This window comes from Lagopus muta, chromosome 25 (assembly GCF_023343835.1).
Source record: "Lagopus muta isolate bLagMut1 chromosome 25, bLagMut1 primary, whole genome shotgun sequence".
Taxonomy (NCBI): Eukaryota; Metazoa; Chordata; class Aves; order Galliformes; family Phasianidae; genus Lagopus; species Lagopus muta.
Window position 1 is genome coordinate 2,127,070 of NC_064457.1, and position 25,505 is coordinate 2,152,574.

General features: G+C 43.8%; 1 protein-coding gene across 7 annotated transcripts; it reads right to left on the bottom strand.

Annotated features, from left to right (window-relative positions):
- LOC125684485 (speckle type BTB/POZ protein) lies at nucleotides 1–25,133 on the bottom strand. 7 transcript variants are annotated; one of them, XM_048926686.1, is made up of 11 exons: nucleotides 25,015–25,133; nucleotides 24,228–24,476; nucleotides 12,355–12,497; nucleotides 11,863–11,984; nucleotides 10,157–10,308; nucleotides 9,922–10,049; nucleotides 6,352–6,529; nucleotides 5,697–5,752; nucleotides 5,176–5,298; nucleotides 1,433–1,575; nucleotides 1–802 (listed from the first exon to the last, which is right to left on the bottom strand). In XM_048926686.1, the coding sequence occupies exons 3-11, from the start codon at nucleotides 12,430–12,432 to the stop codon at nucleotides 658–660; spliced, it is 1,125 nt and encodes a 374-aa protein (XP_048782643.1). In that variant the 5' UTR covers nucleotides 12,433–12,497; nucleotides 24,228–24,476; nucleotides 25,015–25,133; the 3' UTR covers nucleotides 1–657. The 7 variants fall into 7 exon arrangements, with proteins under 7 accessions (XP_048782643.1, XP_048782645.1, XP_048782644.1 ...); XM_048926688.1 differs by having other exon boundaries at nucleotides 24,228–24,348; nucleotides 25,015–25,107; XM_048926687.1 differs by lacking the exon at nucleotides 25,015–25,133 and adding an exon at nucleotides 24,772–24,995 and having other exon boundaries at nucleotides 24,228–24,348.
- Between the last annotated feature and the right edge of the window lie 372 nt (nucleotides 25,134–25,505).

Genomic DNA, 25,505 nt, shown 5'->3' on the forward strand with positions numbered 1-25,505 from the left:
TTTTTCTTTTTTTTTTTTTTTTTCTTTTTTTTTTTTTTTTTTTTGCAATTAACATACAAGTGCTACTAACAGAGAAACTGATCTTCTTGTTGCTGGATGGCAATAAGGAGTTACACAAACGTCCAGTTTTTAGCTCAGCTGGAAGGACTTAAATTCTCTTTTTTGATATAAATACTACTGGAGCTCCCATCAGGTAATTCCTTTCCAGAACCTCACTGGAAATTCTTTTTAACTTCGCAACGCTCTCTCCAAAACTAAAATGTCCTCTTGCTCCAGGCATCTGATGGTTTGTTCTGTGCTGCCAGACGCAGATGTTGTTTTCCCCAGTACCACTGCTGGGTTTATTCTGACACGGATCGGCACCTAAACCGAACCCTGTACTTAATTGACTCAGCCAAGTTGAAGGGAACACACAGACGATGCAGCGACAGGGATTCATTAGGTTGAACAGCCCCAGAGCCCCAGGCCCACCCTCCCCCCTCTCCCCAAGTTACTTGGTGCTGTTTTAAAAAGTCTGGGTGTCACGAAGCAGTCTCTTCCCCCCAACAACAGAGTATAAGCTCCACAGATTTCGCTGTCTACCTGGTGGTCAAGGTTTGAGCAGCAACAGCTGATGCTGCTTCCAGAAAAACACGTGGTGTTGCCAGAGACGGGACTTTAGGATTGCTTCAGTCGCTTACGTGGAGGTCCCAGAAAGGGACACTGTGCAGAGGCCAGAGAGCGATACGCCTCAGCCACCAAGTGAGGGTGTGATACTACCATCGACTTCCAGCCCGATGTCTCCATGACATCAGAAGCATGACTAGAAACAAGAAAATGAAGACGAAGTTACTGACTGGAGACAAAAAGGATAACCATCAGGTGCTTTCCACATGCCTCAGATACCCAACGTTTTTAGTGTACTGTTGTAAGAATGTATGCTGGACAGTACCTCAGCTTGCAAACAGACATGAGCCCCAGAGGATGGCAGTAGGAACACAAAGCTCATCTACTCTGACCCCTCAGCATGCAACAATTTCAAGCAATATAGAAAGTACTGAGAGAAATAGTGTTAACTAACACAGAATTAAAATGTTTCTGGACACCAAATCAGATGGCTGTCAGTGACTACCTACTAACAGGTCTGTAGCAGTAGTAGTTGCAATAGTCCTTAAATATAGAGACTAGCTGATCGACTGCTACCTAAGAGCTCTCAGGACCTTAAGAAGAAAGCCAAAATACCTCACAGAGGTAGCTCTACTGTACACTGACCAGTTCCAGTAGCACAAGACTTATCAGCCCTTAGGGCAACTGCACCTCTGGAATGCCAGGTGAAAGAAAGATCACAATAGGAGAGCTTTAAAAAACAAAAACTAAAACTGAAAACGAGGGAAATCTCCTCTGCACATGATTGTTCCTGAGTGCTTGCATGCCAAAACAAGAATAAACTTACTAATTAATGAAGTCCACTGCTTGAGTTTTCAGTTGATCAGCACTATGTAGGTCAGCCAGAATGAGGATCTCAGCTGCATTTTCCACAGACAGGTTACTGCACAGTGCATCCTCACACATCACCTTCAGACGTTCCAGAGCATACTGCAAAACACAAGCCAAAGTACAATTACAACAACAACCCATTCAGCTTGAAGTTCTACTTGTGCTTCTTTACTCTTCAGTAACAAACTACTCTACAATGCTAAACAGACTTTATTATGTGGAGCTGAACTGTACTCAATGAAGTAGTGATCAGCAAAAAGGGAGAAGCAGTATGTGCCCACCCTGAGGAAAGCAATGGGGAAGAAGCATACCCACCATCACTCTCATCCCAGGCTTCTTGTGTTACAGGTTTGCTGGTGCTGTGTTCATGCTTTGAAATAAGCATTAAAGGTGATCTGAAATGCTGCCTCAGTGATTTCAAAGTACAAAATGCTAAAGCCAAATCTCATCCTCATTACTGCATGACAGTTATTCTCCAGATTCAATGGGGACCCAATACTGAATGCTCCATAGATGTTCTGGTGACGTTTAGGCAGCTTTCCTTCAGTTTCTTTGCCATTAATGTTTTGCAATTTATGACAACCTTGCTCAAATATGTTTAATAGTTATTTAAACTAATAATAATAAACTAATAGTTTATTAGTTTAATACTAAAATGCTACACAAATGCCCCTGATTTCTTGTGGCTATCCATCTGGAAACAAAACATCTCAGCTTGTCTGTAAAGTCATAGCAAAAGCCTTACTCTAACTTCACGTTCTCACCTGAAGCATTTACACCATTCAGTAGCACATTTACCTCAACTTCTCTTTTTCCTCCAGATCCACAGCTTTGGATTGGATCAATTATTTGAGAAATGCAAAGGAATTCAAAGGATTTGCTTAGAACAAGAGAACCTTCTAATAAATTCCATGCTACTTTCTGCAGCACTTCAGTCAGCACTGGAAGCAGCAGACAGACCAAGATTTTCAAAAAGGTCTATAGTCAGAAAAGCCTCTTGACAAGAAACAAAGGCCAAACTCCAAACCTCAGCCTGTTAAAATATGATAGGTTGTGGGCACTAGGAGACTGAGATACTTCTGAAGATCTTGGTATGTGTGATGTGATTATGGAGCTCTTTGGATAAAACACAGTCCGGAACAGCCTCGATCCCGTGACAACATTTTTTAGTTGAGAGAGGAAAGCATTTGGGAGCAGCCTTCAAATTGTCTGTAATTGTAAGGAGAACTTCAAGATGGCTTGGTGCACAAATGCATGTTCTTCACTGTGTGCTGCCACAGTCCAAAAAGATACCAGATTTGTAAGGACTGATCTGCCAACCCGAACAGAGAGTTGGTAACCAGCTCCTCTGCATGGCGACTGGAGTGCCTGCCATATGATAAGCACTACTACATGATAAATTAATTTTATATTCCTATTGAGATCTTCATTCTGTTACGATTAAATTTAAATGAATAATTTTAAATCATAAAAACATCTTTCACTTAAGATTCAGCAACAATAATGATGTCAGTTGAGGCATGGCACTCATAACCAGGACAGTTTTCTCCCATTGGAACATCTGAGAAGGCAAATCAAATTTACTTCATCTGTATCAATAACTAAAACGATTGCAAAGAAGGGGCAAACCATTACGTTACTGTTTGTCAGTAGCTTAAAATGCAGTAAACAAAGCTTAAACTATTCCCTTTGTAAACTGAGTATCCTCTTCTATGCATGTACAATTTTGATTTTGATTTTCACTACAAACACCCCAACTTCTAATTACATGTTTGGGCAAAAGTAGCCATTCTGGTCTCCCAGGTATCCAGATTTCCCCCTCCCCATCTTTCTTAATTACACTAAAGAAAAAAAAAAAAGAGGAAAAAAAAAAGCCCTACCTAATAACATCCCTACTCCAGAGGCTGAAATAGTATCTCCTGGGTTCAGAAGACGTGTTTTGTTTTGGTTTTGGTCTAATTACTTATTTTCCCCAAGAGGTAGGAGGAACTCAGAAGAAGCTGTTTCAGTCTCTTGAGTAAATATTAGATGCCTTATGTGCTTTCCTGAAAGATTTTTTTTTTATTTCTGCTTTTAAGAGATGCACAATGAGTTTAAAAGAAAGAAAGTCTACATTAAAAGCCAAGAAATTCAAAGTTAAAGCCTACTCTGGCCTTAATGTACTGCTCCTTGCTTACACTTGTCTCAGTTAAAGATGGTATGCGATCTCTCAATCAATACTCTTTAAATATTGAATAAAATATGTGGCAATTATCATAATCAAGCCAAGAATCTGCCTGCATCATTTCCCATTTTAACTCCAGCTGCAGTGGCCTCCTAACAGCACGCGGAGCATTTCACCTTTAAATCAACATTTCTGATGAAGCCCAGGTCCACAGCGACAGGGAACCTAACGGCTGTGCAGCGGTTTGAGTGGAACAAGGTTAAATGCATCCACATCCTAAAATCCACCACCCTATCTGGAACCCACAAAAGAATCCAAGGACTGAAGAAGCACGGAGACTGAACTACGCTCTCACCCCCAGAGGTGGTCCCTCCAGGTCAGTGTTGAGGCACAGTGGCAGGGCAGTGTGGAGGATCTTGCACTGCTGCTACCCGTGCTGAACCTGTTCCATGGATAAATTCAGGACTTAGTCTCCAGTGCTGTCAAACTGGCATCTTTCACCAGCACTAAGTTCACTTTTAAGAGAGAGAAAAAAAAAGAAAAAAAAAGAAAAAAAAAAGGAAATAAAATTTTGGTTATATATTATGAATTTTCACTGGTTAATAGGGCTCACTGGCCAGCAAAGCACTCTCTTCCATCCTTGGTGCTGCAAAGGGAAGGAGGCAGAGACTGGAGGGCTGCAAGGCACTGTGCCTGCTGCATAGGAACAACCAGCAGCTTCAATCAGAGCATCCCTGGAACATCCCCTGGCAAGGAGCCTGCAAAACCACTACAGATTAGGCAACAGGGCTTCCTCCAGTGCACTCCTTGTCTCCACAACCAGGAAGGACTGCCACTGCAAAAAAGAAAAAATAAACAGGACCTTCCCACTTATCCATCACTTCAGAGCATCTCTTGAAGCTGCTGCTACCAACCAGACCAGAAGCAGCAGCAGGCCCTGTTTGCCAAGACACAACACCACTTTTGAGATTTGGTAACAAACATGTTAAAAAAAAAAAAAAAAAAAATTAAAAATTATTTTAAAAAATTGAATTTTTCTTCTCACTCCCAGCTTTTATAGATTACATTGAATAGCAGTGCTTTCTGAAATCTTAGAAAAAGGTCTTAAAAATGAGCAATAGAAACTGATATTCCTGGTCAATGTATCTGGTGATATGCAGCTATACATCTAAGTACCTTAAGTGTATCTACACCACGTTCAGGTTTACTTACAAGCCACAACCAGTTGATATTACAATTCAAAGAAACTGCCCAACCACAATGATTGAGCACTGGAACAGGCTGCCAAGGGAGGTGGTGGAGTCTCCTTCTCTGGAGATGTTCAGGACCTGCCTGGATGCCGACCTGTGCGACCTGCTGTAGGGAACCTGCTTTGGCAGGGGGTTGGACTCGATGAGCTCTGGAGGTCCCTTCCAACCCCTACAATTCTGTGATGCTGTGATTACATGAAAAGCTTACTACAGGAATCGGAGAGCTCTGAGTAAAGCAAGGCACATATTGCTTGTTCTGTGAACAGCCAGAAATCCCAACTGTACCTTGTCAGCAGCTGCCAGCAAGTCATCAGCCATTTTGTCAAGATTTGGTGCCTTCCCCGTGTAAATAAAGCACATCATTTCCTTAAAAACTTCAGGTTCCACATCATTGATTTCAACCCGATTCTGTATTGGAAAAATGCAGCTTGTTAAAATTCTGACAAGATGTTAAAGGTTCTACCCAAGGTCTTTTAGTATTCGGAGATTTGCTACAAACTATTCAGAACATGACTTAATTTAAAACAAACAAACAGAAATTGATGGAATAAGAAAAACTCTGAGTAGAATTGTGGATCATCTACTTCTCCCTGTCCCACCCTAAACTCTTTCCCCAGAGTAACAAAGGTAACAATTGCCTCCTTGATCCCTTCCTTCTCCCTTCAGGACAGCTGAAGCAAAGAACTGTATCTAATGTAAGAAAGAATTAAGGAGGTGACAGTAATCACAAATGCCACCTAAGAAACTTCACTGACTGACCAGAGATGTTAAGAGTTGACAAAGTTCTTCCTCCTTCAGGAGCTTACCTTTTTGCTCTCTTCCATCTCATGCTCAAACATGGCACTGAAAACCGGGGAACGTGCTACAGCAGGGGGGCAAACAGAACAGTTAGAGACAAGCCTTTTGCTCTTCAGGAGGAGATGAGCACAGTCTGCCAACACCTCAACAACCGTCCTGCTATTTAATGCAGAAAAAAATCCCATAGCAGATAGAGCAAGCTGAGCATGGCTGGTGAAGCATACAGATTGTGACATGGTGTCATGTGGTCAGTGCAGCTTCGTGCTCTGAGAATGGGCATGCAGGGATGTCACGAGGCCTTTCAAAAAAGGCCAAAAGAGCACACAGGCATTGAGACATCTTTCTTGATTTGGTAAGAAAATACTCTGATAATTCTGTAACTTCTCCTTACAAATGCTTCAGGGATACATTATAGTAGACTACAGACACAAAGGACACCTCCTACCGTCCTCTTTGTGTGGAGAAAGCAGGCAATTAAAAAGCAGCAGATATATCTTCCTGCAGCAATTCACAGAACAGTCTTTTACTACAGCTCTGCACTTAAAAGAGCTGCAAGACCCTCCTTTAAAGGAGCAATACAAAAACCACCTCAATATCACGGTATTTCACTCGCTATTGTTATTGTTCCCCATTCTGCTGAGGCCCATCCAACACAATACTGACCTGCTAGGATGGCTTTATGAGCCTGGAACTCCTGGCCTGCAACACACAGGCAGCAATCTGTGAAGCGGGAGTTCTCCCAGAGTCCTCCCAGCTCATCTGCCAGGCGGCACTCCGGTACCTTCACCATGTTCATAGTGTTCTGGCCAGAGATATTTACAGAGTCCTGTACCACACTCACCTGCAGGGCAATAAACAAATTACTCAAACTCCACGCTGGAAAAGCAATTTCCTTTCAGGAATTTTTAAACTGTGTGCATAAATTGATGGCACTTTCATGCAGGTTCACGACAGTTTTATTATGTGGTCTCCTAGGGAAGTAGAATCTTCTTCTGTTCTTACAGACATCGTTCCTGACCTATTTTTTTTTTTCCTTCTATCAACAGTCTGAAACCCTCCCAAATCAATAATGCAGCACAGAGAGCAGTACAAATGAAAATGAAACGTACAGAGCAACCACTGCATCCATACATGCATGCAAGAGCAGTGTCTGATCAGTGCAGGACATTCTGAGCACCCCAAATGCTTTTCTGCTTCTGGTTCAGCAGTATAATTCCAATTTCTTGAGTTCAATGCTTGCAGTGCATTGAAAAAGAAGAAAAAAACTGAATTAAAAAAGCAACTTCACGTCAAATAAGTAGGAGATTTTGGAGAAGGCTGGTAAGATTCCTGACCACCTGCTCTAAACTAGACATGGCCAGGCAGAGACCATATGCAGCCAAACCAGCTGACGAATAACCTACGCAAAGGGAACAGCTAAGAGTCTATTCAGCAGCAAACCATTATTGTTAAACATGCAGTAAATCATACGCCTTCTGCAGCAGACTCAAATTAGAAGAGATCAGAATGACTAATACTACCCTGCTATAGCAAAGAGTAAAGGAACAAGCTGATTGACAAGGAAGCATATGGGAAACCATTTGCTGGATTTGCTGTCAGGTTCAGGTTGAATTTCAGTTCTATTAATAACAATGGCCAGAGGAGAACAATGGGCAGCATAGGAAGCTTCCCAGTTAAGCAAAAGGAGAAGTAAATTATGAAGGGAGAGAGATGACAGAAACACCTTATTAGGGAAGAACTGCTGACAGCACACAGCCCAGCTCTTGGGGAAACCCCCAGTGGGCTCCTGAGGGTGGGCACTCTTGGGCATTCCCCTCAATCTTGTACAAACTATCTGACACCCAAGAATGAACAAATACCAGCTGCTGCTTGCCAAAGGGCACTGCCAATGATTAGCCACAGCAGTTGAGAGAAAGGTAATGTTCCCTGTCATTAATTGGACTGCTGTAACATCTTTTTGCCCTGTAACTTCTAGTAACAGACTCAAGGACAGCAGAATTGATTCAGATTCATTAAAAAGCATTTCTAAGATGCAGATCCCTCGGAGTCCAACCCTGACCACAGACCCACCAAAAAGACCTGCAAACTATCTCAAATCAACAAGTAAATCATCTTCATGTATGAAACAAAGTCCGTTACCAGCATTAAAAAAATTACCATGTGGTTTTTCACAGAAGGAGTTTAGACTGGTAGACCTGAAGCACTGACCAGACTCAGGTGCCAAAGCAGCTAGTTTTGCTTAAGCTATTTTCAACGACTTAGCAAGGGAATTCCCAGCTGCTCAGAGGAGGATTACTGCTGTAACTCTGGGAACTCTGTTTGTTTTTTTTAGGTTCATCAGATCTCGTTCACCTATAATGCTGGAATATAACTTAAAACAGCAAATAGTCACACAGATGGGATATGAACAAATCAACCCCATCTGCAGAACAGAGGTGGAAGGATCTCCAAACTGTAAGCAAATGAGATCAGACTAAAAATGATTGACAATGATCAGCATTCTGTCGTAACAGCATCTTCAGCAACACATCATGTGAGTTCAGAGCTGCCCTGTGCAGAGTGCAGAAGGCTCCTTCCTTTAAAGTCTTGTAAAGCAAAGAGAGGAGGCATAGCAGAGTTGCTCAGCAACCTTTTGGTCTATAGAAAACCCCAATATATCTCCAAATAACAAGTGTCTCATCAAGTGCTGCTAACAAAACATGCTTGTTGGAGGTACAGATGTAGCAGCACCACTTGGCACCTGCGGCCAGAAGAGAAGTGTTAGGAGAACATATGGTACACTAGTTTACATCCTAAGAGACTTAAAAAAAAAAACAAAAATATGCTGTTGAAAGTTCTCTCCAAACTGTTTCCAAACAGCATGGCTTTCCCCTCTAATATCACTATATAAACTTAAGACTTTTTATATATACTAAGATACAGAACAAACCGAAATAGAAAAACAGAAGATATTCAGATCCAGGTCAGGCAAAGCAAGCAGTGGGTTTGTTCTGGACGAGGAACAAACAAAAATGCTGAGCTGAAGCATTTGAAGGGAGTAATTCAATAGAAAGTGGACTTGACATGGTTCTGGCTGCCAGCACGGCTGGTGGATTTCCCTTCTCCAGCATTAATTCTTGAGTTACCACCACAGTTTTGAGGTCTGTGGCTCATTTATCATGAAAGAAAGGCTAACTGCCAAACCTAAGGAGGTGTCACCCAAGACACTGCTCTCTTCTTCCCCCACATTGCTATCAGTGTTAAGGAAGAGCTTCCTCCTTGACAGTAATGGTTTAAAATGACTGAATGAATACAAATCCATCAGGAGATGTTTGCTAAATTAGGTATGTGTACATTTATGATGGCCAGGCAAAGCTACAAAACAAGCAAAACAAAACCAAACAACATAACCAAATGGCTGTCAAATGGTTTGGACTGAAGCACTCCCTGCAATCCTGGAAGAAAACATAGCAAAAGAAAAGACTCTACTCCCACAAAACACCCTGCAGGAGATCTGAAGACAGGACAGCTTTTTCTACCTGTGCCCTGGCAAGAATCACAGCTACAGGAGGGATTTTGCAGTTAAAAAGACAAGAGAAACAGACACCAAAAGCTCAGGAGACACTAAATTAGGAAGTTTAGGTTTCCCCATCAAGGCTTCTGAACATAAATATCTTTAGAAATAACTGCACCCTCATCTGCAAATAGTGAAGTCTGAGTGTTTTGTAGAAAAATCATAGGAAAAAAACAACAAACAAGAGCTGTGGTGACTGTGGAATTCCTTCAGCTTAGCTTTTTGTTTCTGTAAGATATACAGACACAGGAAAATAAAGAAAACTTGTCCTTTTTACTCAGAGGACAAGTACCAGGCATGACAATTTCCACTATACAGCCAGCACTGGTTATTAACCTAGGTGAATCTTAAATTAGCGATGGTTATTATTATTAAATCAGTAGGGAAGTAATAATCAAATGTGCTTAATTTCTACTATCACCACAGGTAAAAGACGTATAAAGTAGCAAAAAACAAATGAAAGTAAAACGCAATGATTCACTCACAGAGAGAAAGAAAGAAAGAGCCACCCCAGACAGAGGCGCACACACAAGCAGACACAAATAAAATCTAAGTGTTAAATAAACAGCCACTGCTCCTCCTGACTCCACTGACGCCTTAAAAGCAATGATGAAAAATAAGGTCACATCTACCTGAAGCTAATGGAACTGCTATTCTTTCAGCAGCAGACGAAGGCTTACCTCACAGAATAGAGTGAGTTTGTCATCAGGAAGAAGTCCATTGGCTTCATCTAGAAGAAAGTCTCTCCTAATAAATTTTTTGAATCCCCAGTCCTTGCCTTGCACAAATCGATACGCTCGCTGGCTCTCTGAAAGAAAGACACAGTGCTTCAAACAGCAGCTCAACGACTTGCTTGATCAAACAGCAAAAGACAAACCAACCGACCCCTGCAGACAGACAGTGTTTTTTACACACCCATTGCTTTTGTTTCTTCTCCTTTAGCATTCAGGATGGAGAATTTGAACTTTGCTCGAACTTCGCTTTTTGGACAGCTCACCAACAACAAATAGAGGGATAGATAATCTTTACTCTCCTCGTCCAAGCCTTTAGGGTTCACACGTAAACACCTGCAGAAGAAGAGAGCTGAATGAGAGCAGGAGCAGCTTGTGCCAGGTCATCCACAGCTTTTGAAGGAGGTGGAATTTTCATGATAAAATGTACAGTCCTGATTACCAACCACTGAACCACAAGGAAATAACAGACAGCTAAACGGAGTGGAACTGTGCTTCACAGTCAGCCTCAGGCTACATCTTCCAAGACAGATATCAATACCCTACTAATAGTATGGGTAAATCATTTAAAAAACAAACAAACACAGGGCTTGGGAAGAGTGCAGGTATACATGGGATGCAGTTTCACACACCAAAAAGCACTGTGCATGACAACTTCCACAGAAAAATAGCAGAATAGAAGCTAAAGGTTCAGAGAAGTGCAAAATTTCCAAGAATTGACTGTTAAAATTGCAGAGGAAGCAACTCAGAGGAAACACCTGATTTCTAGAGGGCTGAAAGCTTCTCAAAAACAAAGCTAGGGAAAAAAAAAAGAAACAAACTACTCCTTGGTTATGAAAAGACAGTCAATGCAGGAAAAGGCTACTCATAAGCAGTTCTATGATCTGAAACTAGACAGAATGCAACAAGCAGGGAGAAAAACAAAAGAACAGGCCAAACAACCAGCAGCTCAAACACAGTGACCAAAAAAAGTAAATAAATCAGAAAGACCAAGGGATGAGAAGGAGATCTGACTTGCAAAGGTTGGAAAATGAAGTAATTTAATAACAAAATGCAGTCTGAGGAAAGCACAGGTCTGCCACCCAAAGGAAGGGAACACAAATCATATCTCGCACACACACAGCCCTAAATTAAATAAGGCAGTGGAAAGCTTGCTGCTATCTAGACTAAGGAAATTTAAATAAAAATGCTGAAACACTTCCAGGGGGAAAACAGGAAAGGTTTAAAAGGGTAAAAATGTTGTCTTTAAAAAAAAAAAAAAACAAAAAAAAACAGAAACTCTTGGGCAAATGGAAATAGAGAATACAGAGATGATAGAAGGAACTATTGTAAGGTTCTGAATATATAAAAAGCTGCTGAGAAAGTAACAGTAGAAACAGCCTGAAACTGCAGGAAAGAGAATTTAAGAGTGCATGTGAAAATCAGCTTTTTAACAACATGGTGAGGGAGGCTGAAACTGGGAGGCTGAAATAGAGCTTTACAGCCCTGGCTGTAGACTCTCACTGGCTTCCAAGAGCTTGCCAAGATGAACATCAGTCATTTAAGACAAAATAATTTATAACAGATTATTAATCTTCCATGCTTTGCCTCTGCATTAAGGCAGGATGCAGTCTCCCTTCTAGCTGCAGCATCTACAACTTCTGATGTTTTCCATTACATGAAGAACATTTCTAATGGTCAGATCGTCACATTTGTTCTGTGTCCAAACACTGTGCTGAAGCAACAACACTCTCTGTATGTTGTGCATCCAAGGAAGCCAGAATTTGCATGCAGCACAAGGTTATTTCTTTTTTCTTTAATTTTTTTTTAAACATACTTCTTTGTTACAGAGCCCCAAACTCTTCCACACCGTTGTACAAACACAGCGACCCTCACTTCTGTATTCCTTACCATTTGAGTTTATCATTGGCTCCAGACGAAAAAGTTGAGCTTTTGATCACCTCACCCATCTCCTCTCGGCAGAAGCTGAAGTTGTTTATGGTCCACATGTAGGAAAACTTCACCACTTTAATCTTAAAACCGAGAATAAGAGGTGGGTTAAGGACCATTCACTTTCACACTGGTCATAGAAGACAAAAGGTCTTAAAAGACAAAAACTGAAATCCTGGACATTGCAAAGAATCACCTGCATTACAAGTAACCTCCAGACACGAGGGAAGAGTCTGGAAATAGCTAGCAGCAGTAGCTGCACCACCACAACTCCTCCTGACACCCTCCAACACAGGTGCCACAGAACAATGACTTCTCATTGCCATGGTGAATGACAACACTCAGTGTTACCAAATCCCACGTTCTCTGAAACCCCAGGACCCTCTGTTTGTTCTGAACCAACCTCTTGCTGCAGGCTTTAAGTGAGCACAGCACAACGCAGCGCGGTCTCACCTGAGTGTAGCACCAGCTTTCTGCCACGGGTCCACTCGACATTTCTGCCGGAGGAGGAGGACTTGGCACCCTTGACATCGCCAGTTTGAAGATTAAACAGAACGTCACAACTCAGGGGAAGAAAGTTATGCTAGATCTTCACACTGGGAGAAGAAGAAAGGAGAACAACAACAACAACAAAAAAATGAAACCAAAACTAATAACGAAGAAAAAAACGTCCCAACCGCTGCTAAAACTCACTGCATGCAAGTTAAAGCAATCATGCTTCTCACGTTGTTTCTCTCTCCCCACGCCTTCAAAATAGGTTGTATTATACACCAAAACATTAGGAGTGCTCCCATATGTTTCCTGAGGTGGCAATATACCACCACCACTTATTTTTTCAATATGCCAGCTCTTCATAGGACTAAACCCAGCCTATCATTTCCTCCAAGGAGTCCAAAACCAGGAGACCACTGACTTCATTTGGGATTTACTGCTTACCCTGAGGAGGCTACCAATTGAATTCCATACTCACTCCTCACTTTCATGTCAAGTCTCACACCAGCAGAACAGACCTCTCTTAAGAAAGGCTCCCCTCGGTCTGCACTTCAGTTGGGAGTCATTTACTTGGGTTTTGAGTTATGCTGACCTGCAGAAAGTATGTGACAACACTGGCACACAGGTATAATCTAATCTGTAATATAAAAATGAGTGATTTGGTTTTTTCCCCCCTTTTCCTCAGGTTTAATTTCCTTTAAAAAACCACAAATGAGTTCATGTAACCGCTGAAAGAGAGATACTGACTTTCAGTTGCTTAGAAATACACATTTAACCCTGCAGAGCTGCCTATTTAATCAATGAAAATGCATCTCCCAGAACAAAACTTGAGGCCTAACAACTGCCAAAGACCTGAACCCCTGGCACTGCTATCAAACCACCTCTGCTTCATCAACTTTTTGCACTTGCAGTTTGTGCTGTGGATACGCAATGAGGAAAAGGCTTAAACAAAACAACATTCTAAGAAGGCAATGTCGGTATCCACCTTAGGCACTTGCTGCAGGTTTTATTACATTAAACTTAAAATTACCTCCAAAGAAATTCAATTAAACCACTGTGCCGTTCAAACTAAGCCCAAATTAGCAGATTCTAGATGCGAATACGTGGCTGAACTGCCTTTCCACTCGCAATGCCTCCAAAGGCATTTCTCTTTCACCATCTCCAGCCATGGGATTTGGGGATGGACAGAACCTGGAACTGCAGCACAAGCAGCAGACAACGCACTGTGTGCTCCTCATGGCTGGGGAGAAACACCTTTCTGTTGTTTTAGCTGACAGGCAGGAGAGACCCAAGATCCTTCCTTCCCCTCTGGGTTCACAGAAGCACTCAACTCCACACTCAGGCTGTTTTACTGCTCTGTTCCTGTCCATTTACATTACTGTACCCATCTGTTACACTGCACAGGTTTCCCAGTCACACAGGCACAAACAACAGGGACAAAACACAACCACCAGAGGAGAACAGCAACTGGGGAAAGCATGAAGTGTCCTAAGTTCACTGAGTGCAACCTGTCTGCACACAGAGCAATGAAATGCTAAGCCTAAAAGAAAGGCCTGACAAGAAGAGAGACAGCTCAGTAACGGAATATGATGTTTTTACCTTCATTTCCTAGTACTACGGTTGCTGCCCGACATACCTAGCCAAAATTGAAGCCCAGAGCTCCAAACCTGCTTGGTTTTCTCTCCTTGCAGGGATTCAGGCACAGCTGATCACTACAGGATACCTTCCAAGAGTTGAAAGTCATCAGCCACGACTGCATGGCAACACCAGGCTTCTGTTGTGCAGTGATGTCACAAAGCTGCTCACCTGCACTGGTGTCAGAGAGATGATGAGCCCGATTTACTTCCACATCAGAGACCTATCAACACCAGGCAGGTTTCTGCAGGAAAACTTTGGCTTCCCAGTGCACTGAACCAATCAAGTAACAAAATTAACACTGAAGGTGATCACACAGACCTGCTGGAGTCTTTTGGCTTCTCAAACACACTAAATTTAGTGGTAACACCACACTTCTGGCACAAAATCAGGGATTAATGAGGAGACATTTGCTCCTATGCTGTCATGGCACATTGACCACGGCTGCTGGAGCACCCTGAGATGCCGAGGACTTTCCTGGATGCACACAAAACCCTGCACCCCCCCAATGTCCAAGGAGCAAACTCCCTAAGACCACAGCCATCAGTCACATAATGGGAAATCAAGAGGTTTTGAAACTTCCTGAAGAAAAACCTAAAGTTTTACAGATACTTTCTGCATTTCCACTGGGTTTTAAGACGTCTCAAAGTATCACCTGCACCTCACTTCAGGACAGAAGTTTTAGAAAGCTGTGCTCTAAAGGCTGGACAAGTGCTTGAGCTTCAGACACACAAGACTATTTAATTTCCTATGAGTAACTGTCACTTGGATCTCTGATGTCCTTTCCTCCCAGATGGCTTGGACAGGCAGGTGGTAATAAAAGTTGTGACAGCGTGCTAATAGAATTGCTGCATGCCAGCACGTCATTCATTACCCCTGTAGAAAGGCCCAGAGGAGACATAGGGCCCAGATTTTAGAGATTTCCTATTATTTGGAAAATACTTCCAGCACAGTGTGTCAAAGCTTTCTGCAGACCTTTGGGGAGGCAATTTAATACAGATGAGGAAAAAAAAAAAAAAGTTAAACCAGAACATATCCCTAGCTCAAACCATAATAAAATAAATGCAATCTCCTTTTCTTTTCTTTTTTTTTTTTGTAAAAATGGCAAGGAAAGATTTGCCACTTGCTTTGCTTACCAAACACACGCAGGTTCACTGAACACAGCCTCAGAAACGTCTGTGTGCCACTCCACCCTCAAACACTGATGAGCTCTTCTGGTATGGACCAATATTAAACACATTTTAAAAAGGAACAACAGCTGACTTAATGCACTCCATGCATGCAGTTTCTGAAAGCAGCAGGCTCCCCCTGTGTTTATTTGCTCATGAGCACTTAATGCCTCACCAGCTCACACGCCTTGAGTAACAGCCTGGCACCTCTGAAGCAGGAGCAGATCAGAAAGCGGTGCAGGCAGAGGTTTTAAGAGGACATTTTGTAAACAGTATGGATATCAGAATTCCTTATGGCCAGGAAAGGCAGGACAGACTCAAAGGGATAAATATCAAGTCAGGAAACAAAAAACAAAGTGTTATCTTACGGATCCTTAGTAGGCCAGGTACAGCCTGCAAGCCTCTTACTTTCTGGGACACCATCACAAACAGCACTTGTTTTTGGCATACAATTATTGCATTACTGTTATTTTTAAAATGAGAAAGAGTAAATTCTCACCTCATTTGCAACCACTTCCAGATGAAGAAATTTCCTCTTGGAATGAGAGCCACACCAGGCCCTTCCCAAGCACAGGAAATGTCCCATTGCCACTCTGCCCTACTAATTACCTCCTGACTTAGCAGCCATACCCAGACATCTCAGTTCAAAACTCCATCCACTGTAGGGACCAGCAGTCAAAACAGCAGCAGAGATTTGACCCAACAGAGCTGAGGATTATCAGCTCAACCAGTAACTCCAGACCAGGTCTCAAAATGACTCAATTTTGCCAAAGATTAATTTCTTCTCAGATAAGTTAATTACCTTTTTAAGGAACCAGTAGCTTACAATAGAAAATTTCAAATAGATTCCTTTCCTGAGAGCATTATTCAGTGAGTGTCTGTAAAACAAATGTCCTTCAATTAACTGCTTCAAAAATGGCTGTTTGCTTAACAGACAAGCAGCATTATCAATGACTACCCAAGAACAGAGCCAAACTGCCCAAAAGCAGCAGGACATGCAGAGAAAAGGAGTGAGACAAAGATAACAGAAGCAGTAAAACAAGTGGGATGAGTAATGGAAGCACAGGAAAAGACCATTATCTTCCTGCATTCCTCACAGCCTTGGAAAGGACAACGGGAGGATTCAATCTGCTGCCACAGAGGAGGAAAAAAGGCAAGTTCACAGAAGGAGCAAGGTGGTGTGCAATGCCATCTAAGTGGTGGATGGGAGAGTTTTCAGATTTTAATGTGTTTGCTAAAGAGGACACACTTTTCCTGCTTGGAATATCAGAGAGGGAAGCAACGATGGGCTCAGCAAAGCACTCCCAGCCTGCACTAATGGCTGCCAAGCAGCACTGATTACAGCCAGCACAGATTACAGCCAGCACATCACACCCTACTGCAGCAGGAAACCTCATTGTGCTTCAAAGGCAGGCTGAAGTCGGGCCCAGGGGAACACAGAGCTTGCCCAGTGGTGGTAGAGGACATTGCTCCTTAAGTGCCATCAACTCAGTGACACACGGAGCTTTGTGTCAAATCCAGTTAGAAAATAACAGGAAAAAATCTCCATCGCAGCAGAGAAATGGGAAGGAATAGACTGGCATCCAATGGAATATGCTTAACAGGCTGAGAAGCCCATAAGGTCTCATTTGGGATGCAGAACACATAGATAACCTGGTCTGCTGGAACACAGAACAGGAGAACTCTCCCAGAGCTGAACGTCTGTGCTTCTCCCTTCAAGCCACCGTTTATCAGCCCCAATTCTGCCTGCAAGCTGCCCCCATCATCAGCAGCATTCAGGAACTTGGATGGGCCTCTAAACTAAGAAATACAGCCTTCCATTTCACTGCTATTACACCAAAGTTATTATTACACCCAAGTTCACGAGGTCACAACAAGGCCCTCTGGACACCGCATGAGAAGATGACTTTGATGCAGACAGACACACACCTCCATCCAGTTTATTCCAGATAATTCATTGCAAGTCAGTTCTCTTAAAAAACAAAAAAAAACCCCAATTTTCCACACAATTAATAGTTATAACACAGCAGAACTCAGTCACTACAATTCCACTTCAAAAGATTCCAAAAATAAGGGATTTTTTCCATTCTTGGAATGTTCATCTCTTTTTTTCCCTTAAATTCATTCTTCTGTTACAAAGCAGAAAAAAAAAGGAAAAAAGTTGGTTCATCTATAGAAGCCATCATTTGTATGAAACTATTAGAGGATGGGAAAGGAAAGAGGAAATGAAACAGGGAGCACTGCCAGCAAAACGTCAGCATTGTAAGGAGAATCCCAAGCTTTACATATATTTAACAAAACAAGGAAATACCAACATTATTTAGAGACCATCTACCAACTGTTCCCCTCCTCTCCAAACATCAGATAAATACCAAACAACCAAAACCAAGGAAGACGGATGAAGTCAGGGGTAAAAAGCAGCCAAGAGTCCTCCAGATAACCATCTCCTTTTGTAACAAATCCTCCACGTTTCTGCTCTGCAGTCATTAAATTAAGCTGCAGCTTTGCCATTCTGCTAAGATTGCTGTGAATCGCGTTTGAACGGATGCAGAAAAGTTGCATCCCCTGTAATCACACCTCACCCCAACTGGAAATTACCCAAAGTACGTTAGAATCACATCCACATGCAGAAATAATCGCATTCTTAAAAGCAAGCAGCCTCCTCTTACTGTGCTTTTCACCTCTGTTCTTCCTCTCATCACAAGACTCCTTAATCCAGCACCAACTTCAGGCTTCCACAACCCCTGAACAGAGCACATTTCTGCCTTCTTCATTTTGAAAAGATTTTGTTACTGCCTATGAACACTTTCAGTTTAGATGATGCATTGGTGCACTGTACCAAGCAGCACTGAAACACTCCAATGGCACTGCAGGTCTGATCTCCTGCAAGCCACCAAGACCAAAATCCCCTCCAAAACCTTTCATTCAGATCAACTTTCCAGCAATGTGAACATCTGGCAGTCTTCATGTAATGTTTTCCAGTTGCCATCTTGCATTAATATTCCTAAGAGCTCACTGAAAATCAACCTGAGCTGCAATACTGTTTCTGTCATTATTATTCTGGAAATTGAGCTTTCAAGTAATAAATTTAGAGATTACAACACGTGGCAAAAACGTGGCATCCAGTTACTGGGTGCTCTCACCTGCTTGTAATTGCAGCACGACTTCCAAATGCTTGTAAGAATTACTTTCGTTGCTAAACATAAAGATTGAGTGAGTGCCAAAGAGCGCTCACATGAAACCACCCTTAGAAATCAGTGTGAAATCCCACCTTTTTGGAGATGCCTGAAAATAAAGCCAGCAGCTTGCTTCATTTCAGTAGAAAGCTCATTCCAGAGTTTATTGCTAACAGGTCATAAATAGCACTGCAGAAACTCCTGTTTGCCTGTCCTGTTGGGTGATGCTTCTCCCACACGTATCTGCATGGGCAGGAAGAGTCCTGTGCTTTCTCTTTTCACTCTGCTTTTCTGTGAGCGGATCAAACATCAACATGAAAAGGCAAAAATAGAAGAAGGAAATGAGAACCAAATCCCAACCAACTTCCAGTTCCAAAACAGCTTCATTTTCCTCATGAATCAGCGCTGTGTTTTCTAGAGAGCTCATCACACCCACTTCAATAAGGCATGCTGGTGCTGCTTAGCACCACTTTAATAACCAAACTCACATTAACATCAAAACACTCACAGCTGACCATAAATCACACTGAAAATAACCCAATCACAGCATTCGCCTACACCCTATTTGAATATCCTCACCATTCAAACCCAGATTATCTAATTAGTGAGACAAAGAACAAAGAAAAATGTCGGTAGCTCCGAGATTCTATATTTAGTGCATTTCTAATAGAGGGAAGAAGGGCCAGGGGCAGTGCTGGATCTCTGTGTATCAGTGGCACTGGGGAAGCAGGGCAGTGAGGTGCACTCCTGGCACTGATGTTCATTTGTGTTTCCAGTGCAAACTCCCAAAGGAAATATCTGGGAACGAACTTTTTGTTTTGGTCATGCATTCTGAGCTGATGTTGGCATAAGCTATTTATGGAATCTTTTAAAAACAAAGGGAAAATATAAAAGGGCACAAAAATAAATTCCCAGAAGATACATAAATTTGTTTTCCTTCTCGCAACAACGGGCCACCTCCATAAGCTGCTTAAAACCCAGGCTCACAGAAACCACAGTTAATGCTGCTTCTCATTCCTGCCTGGTTCCCCTTCCACCATTGGAAATAACACTAAAAGAAGCCTTCCTACTATTTTCCCCATCAACAGCAAAACTCAGTAAGCTGCTGGGTAATATTATCCAGAAGAGAAATATCAGTTACCTGCTACAAGAGACAAATCAAATGATAGAAGTTAAGATTTGTAGCTATCAAGCAGCATCAGGACTCCTATCTCTTTCAGCTCCGGTAAGGTGGGCTCCCAGCTCAGACCAGCACCTTGCAGAACATTTCAGGAAGCAGCTGAATAAATATTTCTGACATTTAAACTTGGGCCAATTTCCCTGTAATCCCACTTGCTGCAAAGCAGAGGGCTGTAAGGTAAAACTCACCACAACAGCCATTTTCAACGCTTCTGGACTCCAATGCCCATACACACACTGTATTCTTCTTCACAAGCAGCAACAGAACCAGAAGCCAACAGGAAACCTAAAGAAAACAGCCTGCATCTCCAAAGCAGCAATGAAATACGGTTCTCCGAATTTCATTCACCGGCCACAAGTACTTCTAGGAAATCCATCAAAGTGACGTGTGTGGTTTTTAATCACAACTTGTTGAGGTCAGACACTTCTACAAAGATGCAAGTGAGGAAACCAAGGCCCCAGTGTAGCTGTTCTCGTTTTGAAGCATCAGTCGGGACAGGCAGCCCCAGCAGCTGCTCTCTGTGCACACAGGGAACACTGTGTGATGCTTCTACCATCAGATAATAGATTCTTCAGAGGGTTTAAAATATATATATGGCAACACTCCGTAACAGACAAAACAGTTCATCTGTAGGCATGATTACAGCCAAGTTAACTGAAAACTTTTACATCAATGCAGGCAGCGTCTGTTCCAGCCTCTTTATGCAGCGACTCTTGGGAGGCAGCCAGGCAGCTCCTCTGCATTGCTCTACAGCAGCCCCAGACTGAGGGTGTTTGTCTCCACCTGCTCTCCAGTCTCATCAGAAGCATCTCTGAGCTTCCTTGCAGACAAAGGCAAATCCCCTATTTGAAACCAAAACTCAGAACGAGCTGAAGATTTCAGTCAGGCCTCGCTAGTTTTAAAGCCTAAGCTGGAAAAACAAACTCGATAATCTTGTGAAGGCCCTCAGTGAAGTAAACCACTGCTATACACAATTACGACCTCATTCATGATTTGCTGAGCAAATTTCTCCAGCAACGAGAAAAGAATGAGTGCAGAACAGTAACTACATCCACGCTAATTAATCCTGCACCTGATTGAGTGCCACAAGCAAAATTTTACTTCTTGTTTGGTTCTGAGATCCATTACTTCCTCTCTGGACCACCTTCATCTTCCAGGTTGTTTTGCTTAAATATCAGTACTTGCCACAGCCCTAGAGAGATGCTCAGCTGTTACACACAGTTGAGAGATGCCTGTTTATTGAAATATGACAATTAGTTCTGATGGAAAAGAGGAAAAAAACCCAATCTGAACAACTACACACTGCTGTTCAAGAGCAAGAAATCTTTTCATGAACTTCTAGGTACCATCCCAGCACACTGATAGTCATAAGAGTTTAATGCTCAAATTGTGCAGCTCCCATCAGGCTTTTCAGACTGATGCTGTATTGCTGTGTTTGCTGTCACACAGGAAAGCATTCCAGCTGTAAGTGAAAGGGTGCCACGTTAGCTCCAAAGAAAGAGCAGTGATTCACACAACTCCAACCAGCAGTCAGCAGTTTAAGTACACCAGCATCCAGCTACACGCCCTACATAAATTTACACATCCAACGCCACGAAATGTTTCTCAATATATAATAAATTTAAGTGTACTGAGCTCCAAACCTTCCTGCACATTTTTAGAAATATTATTACTAAACTTATGAGGTCCTACAGCATTATAAACTAGCATATTTTCAAATGAATATTCCAGCACTCTGTATATGAGACACCTACAGACATATACAAGGACATTCCTTTTTGCAGGTAAATGATTTGTTATCAGATATTGGCTCTGTCTTCTAGCACTGACACTAGTTGATCCGATTCACTGCCCAAGCTTCACATCAGCCCAACTTAAATGCACGACACACAAAGCCACAGCGCCAGCAAAAGCCATTTTCCAAGTGCACAGCCATCCAAAACCACCACAACACAGGCTCCGAAAGGCCAAACAGGTTATCTCCATTTGTCAGTTTGAATATGACTTGAAGAGCTGTAAGGCCAACTACGTCTCATGGAACACAGCAGTGCCACTCCTGCCTGCAGCCAAAGGGCTGACTCAGAATAAAACGAACTCTGAGTTTTCTTGGGGTGTTTGCTGCACAGTCAGTGGTTCTGCATCTTTTTTTTCTTGTCCTAAAAGTGCAGAGGGGAAAGAAAGAAGCAAAGGGCATCTGATGGATGCTGCAATATTCAGGTATGCATATCAGCAAAGAGGAGAATTCCAGAATCACTCAACTCCTTCCTTCCAAAAGAGAGTTCAGTAAAAGGACACCTGAGAACAGAAACTGAGGAAGAAGTACTAAATGTACCTACAGATACAGTTTATACAAACAACAGCTTTTCCTTCTCAAGGGAAGCATATTAAAGTATGAGTTTTAATCCCATGCTGGTTTCCTGCACTGTCATGTGTTTCCAGATCTTGGGACAGATGCTTTAAGTCTGAATATTCTGCACAAGACAGAATGGGGGAGCAGCTCATCACCTGAGAACCAGGAATTGATACCTTCAAAATTCTCTCCATAAAGGCTTACAGCAAAAAGATGTTGGTTTTTATTTATTTCTTTTTTATTTCCTCTCTGTGCCGAGCAGAAAAAAATATCAGCAACAGGAGATAGGAGCAATACAGCACAATCTTATATAATACTCCAGTTGAGCAGAGAATTATGCCAGAAGTAGGAGGAAAGAGAGGATTTAACAAAATTACAGCAGATACTTCCAAATGTGAGCCTAGGAATGCAACTGACAACCCAGCAACAGCTCCTGATAACACAACAACAAAACATCTCTGCCAGCTGTGTGCCAAGCAGAAGGAACAGGAATTAAAGCAGGTAGTTCCAAGTTTACAGGCCAGCAGCAGAACAGCCCGACACTGAACAGAAGGGTGTGCCAAGAACAAAGCTGGGAAGTCCCTCTTCTCGTTGAAGTGTCTGGAAAAATCACACAGGGCAACAAACTGGCTTCACAGCAGTGCTCACAGCAGCTCTGTCCAGAAATTAACCCCCACCACCCACATCCCACCGGTCAAACAGGCTCAGGGAAAACTAACAGGAGAAATTCTGGTGAATGGAATTGTTCTTAATATTCCTCAGGTCTAACACCCCACAACAGAGCCAGCACTGATACCACCTCTGCATTAAAGACCGCTTGCAAAAGGAGTCGTTTTGGTTTTTTAAAAGGCTCCACTGCGATTTGGGAGCCGCTCACTGAGACCATGAGGCAAAACACAGCTGTCCTGCTTTCATGCCATTCATTATCTGCAGCTATTTGCAAATCCTGGAGGTTTTTGGGGAGGCAACATGTAGCCTTCCAACAGCGATAAGGATGCTGAGCTTTAAATCAGGATGTCACACTCGGCAGTAGTTTTTATCATCTCAAGGCAGGTACAGTTGTTTTGTATGACTGTCCTCTACTGATACAGAGACAGGATGACAACTCCTGATGTACTCCTGCTTGTCCTGACATCAGCACCCATCCGTAACAAAGTACCATAAATAAAAGGTAGTTTTGATTCAAGTTATAATGGAACAAGTGATGTAAGGAAATCTAACCAGAGGTGAGAAAATGTCACCGAAAAAGAAGCAATCCTGTTATATGTTTCACTCCTTTGGTTTTACATTGCTTTACTCATACAGTTTCACTAATGTGGCTTTTTTCTTTTTTTTTTTAGACAACTGAAGAGTTTCGCTTTATAAATTACAGAATGGTCTGGGTTGAAAAGGACCATAATGATCACTCAGTTTCAAGCCCCTGCTACGTGCAGGGTCACCAACCAGCAGCCCAGGCTGCCCAGAGCCACATCCAGCCTGGCCTTGAATGCCTGCAGGGATGGGGCATCCACAGCCTCCTTGGGCAACTTGTTCCAGTGCCTCACCACCCTCTGGGTGAAAAAACTTCCTCCTAATACCCAACCTAAACCCCCCCGTCTTAGTTTGAAACCATTCCCCCTTGTCCTATCACTAAAAAAAACCAAAAAAAACCAAAAAACACAAACAAAAGTGAAATATCGATGCTTTTACAGAGTTTCACATCAAACAACACCAATAAAGTAAAATAAAAGATTACAAGAAAAGATTTTTTTCCCCTATGTGTATTCCTATCTAATAAGAGTGAGTGAGAGAAAAGAAAACAAGAAATCCACCCACTCCCCCCCCCCCCCTCCCCGAAAAACAACTTGGGTTTCACAACCAGCTTTGGGAACACCATGGGATTCCCACTCTAACACCAACTATCAGCAATGAAGCTGGTGCTTTCCACCAGCAGACCCCGCTGACTGAGGGCTCACACCAGACCCCTCTGTCCGCACTCCCAGCTGCCCTCCACGCCTTCCCCGCACGATGATGCTGCACCATTGAGCCCACGAGGCACGCCGCACTGTGGGCTCTCCCGTTTTGCAGCTGTGCCCTACGCCAGGCCGGGACCTGTCAGCCCTTTATGGCTATGTGTTCCCACCTCAGCTTTTCCACTCCTCGCTCCCTCCCACCCACCCACTGATGTTCCCTCACGCAGCTCCCCGTATCCCAGCAGCCCCTCCATGGGGGACCGCACAACTTCTCCCACCCCTCCCCTCACGCCCCGCTGTCCCCCTTCCCCCCCCAACTCCCCCCCCTCCCCCCCAAAGCCCTCAGCTCCTGCCCCTTCTCTCAGCTCTTACCTCCCAGCCCGAGAAGCCCCTCAGGGCGGCAGGGGGAAGGCAGAGCAGCCCGGCCCCGGCAGTTGCGGCGCGTGGGGATGGCGACACCCGGACTCTGCCCCCCGCTCCGCAGCCGGCCCCCCTAGGAGAACACCAGCAGCTGGAGCTCACTATTTGGCAGCATGTCTTCCTCCTCCGATTAGTTCCACGCGCTCGTTGTGGCTCAGTATTCCGCAGGTCCCCGCAGCAGCGCACTGCGCAGGCGCCGACCTGACGAGCAGGATATGGCCGTTCCCAGCGCACCCCTGCCGAACGCGCACGCGCACTGCGCTAACCCCCCGCCCCCCCCCCGCTCGCGGCCACTGCGCACGCGCACATTCCCCCACACAAGACCCAGTCAAGTGCCTCGACTTCCTCCTGCGCATGCGCCTTTTGCTACCAATCCAGCTTTCGCGCATGCGTGCCCGACCCCGCCCTGCTTGCTTCGCCCTCCCCTGATGGTTCACTTTCTGGCAGTGCGGTTGCGCATGCGCTGTATGACTCGGAGTCCCCTTACGCTTCATACCTCACTATTTGGCAAGGAGCCACTCCTGTCGCAGCGCCATTTAAACTGCCGGCGGAGAAGCGGGGTGGGGGGATGGTAGATCTGGGTTGGTCCCTCACTTCCCAGTAGTACCGCAGGGCCGCCGCAACCTCTCGGAAGTAAGCGGCAAGGGGACGGCACTACCTTCCCCCCGTCCCTGTGGCGATTTCCAGTCCTCACCCGATTCCTTTAGCTTCTTCCCCCGCACAGCCCCTCCCACCTCACCTGAGACGGACACCACTGCCTGCTGTCCCCTGCGGTCTCCTCATACCGCCCTACACTGACACATCCGGGCTCCCCACTACGCCGCCTGCCAGCGACGCGCCGCCGCCGCCGCGGGGATCACTGCGCATGCGCTGTGCGCGAGACGAGCCGCGGCGTGAGGGGCGGGGGAAAAAGGCGGGAAGGCGTCGGGTGAGGTGGCGCGTGGCGCAACGTTGGTGGCGACGTCGTGCCTTGGTGTTGTGTAGGGGTTTGCTCTTCCTACCGCCCTTCAAGCTTCTTTTGGTGTGTTAGGTTTTAAGGGCTTTGCTTAGAGCTGGTGTGTGGTTTAGTTTTACACCTTTCTCCTAAAATTTCTGCCAGTACCCAGCCTGAAAGTTCCTTGGTGCAATTTAATGTTGTCAACCTCTCATCCTAAACAGAAAGCTCAAGAAAGGCCTCACAGGAGCTGTGTGGAAAACCTCATGCTGCCTGTGTACATGAGGACTGGATGA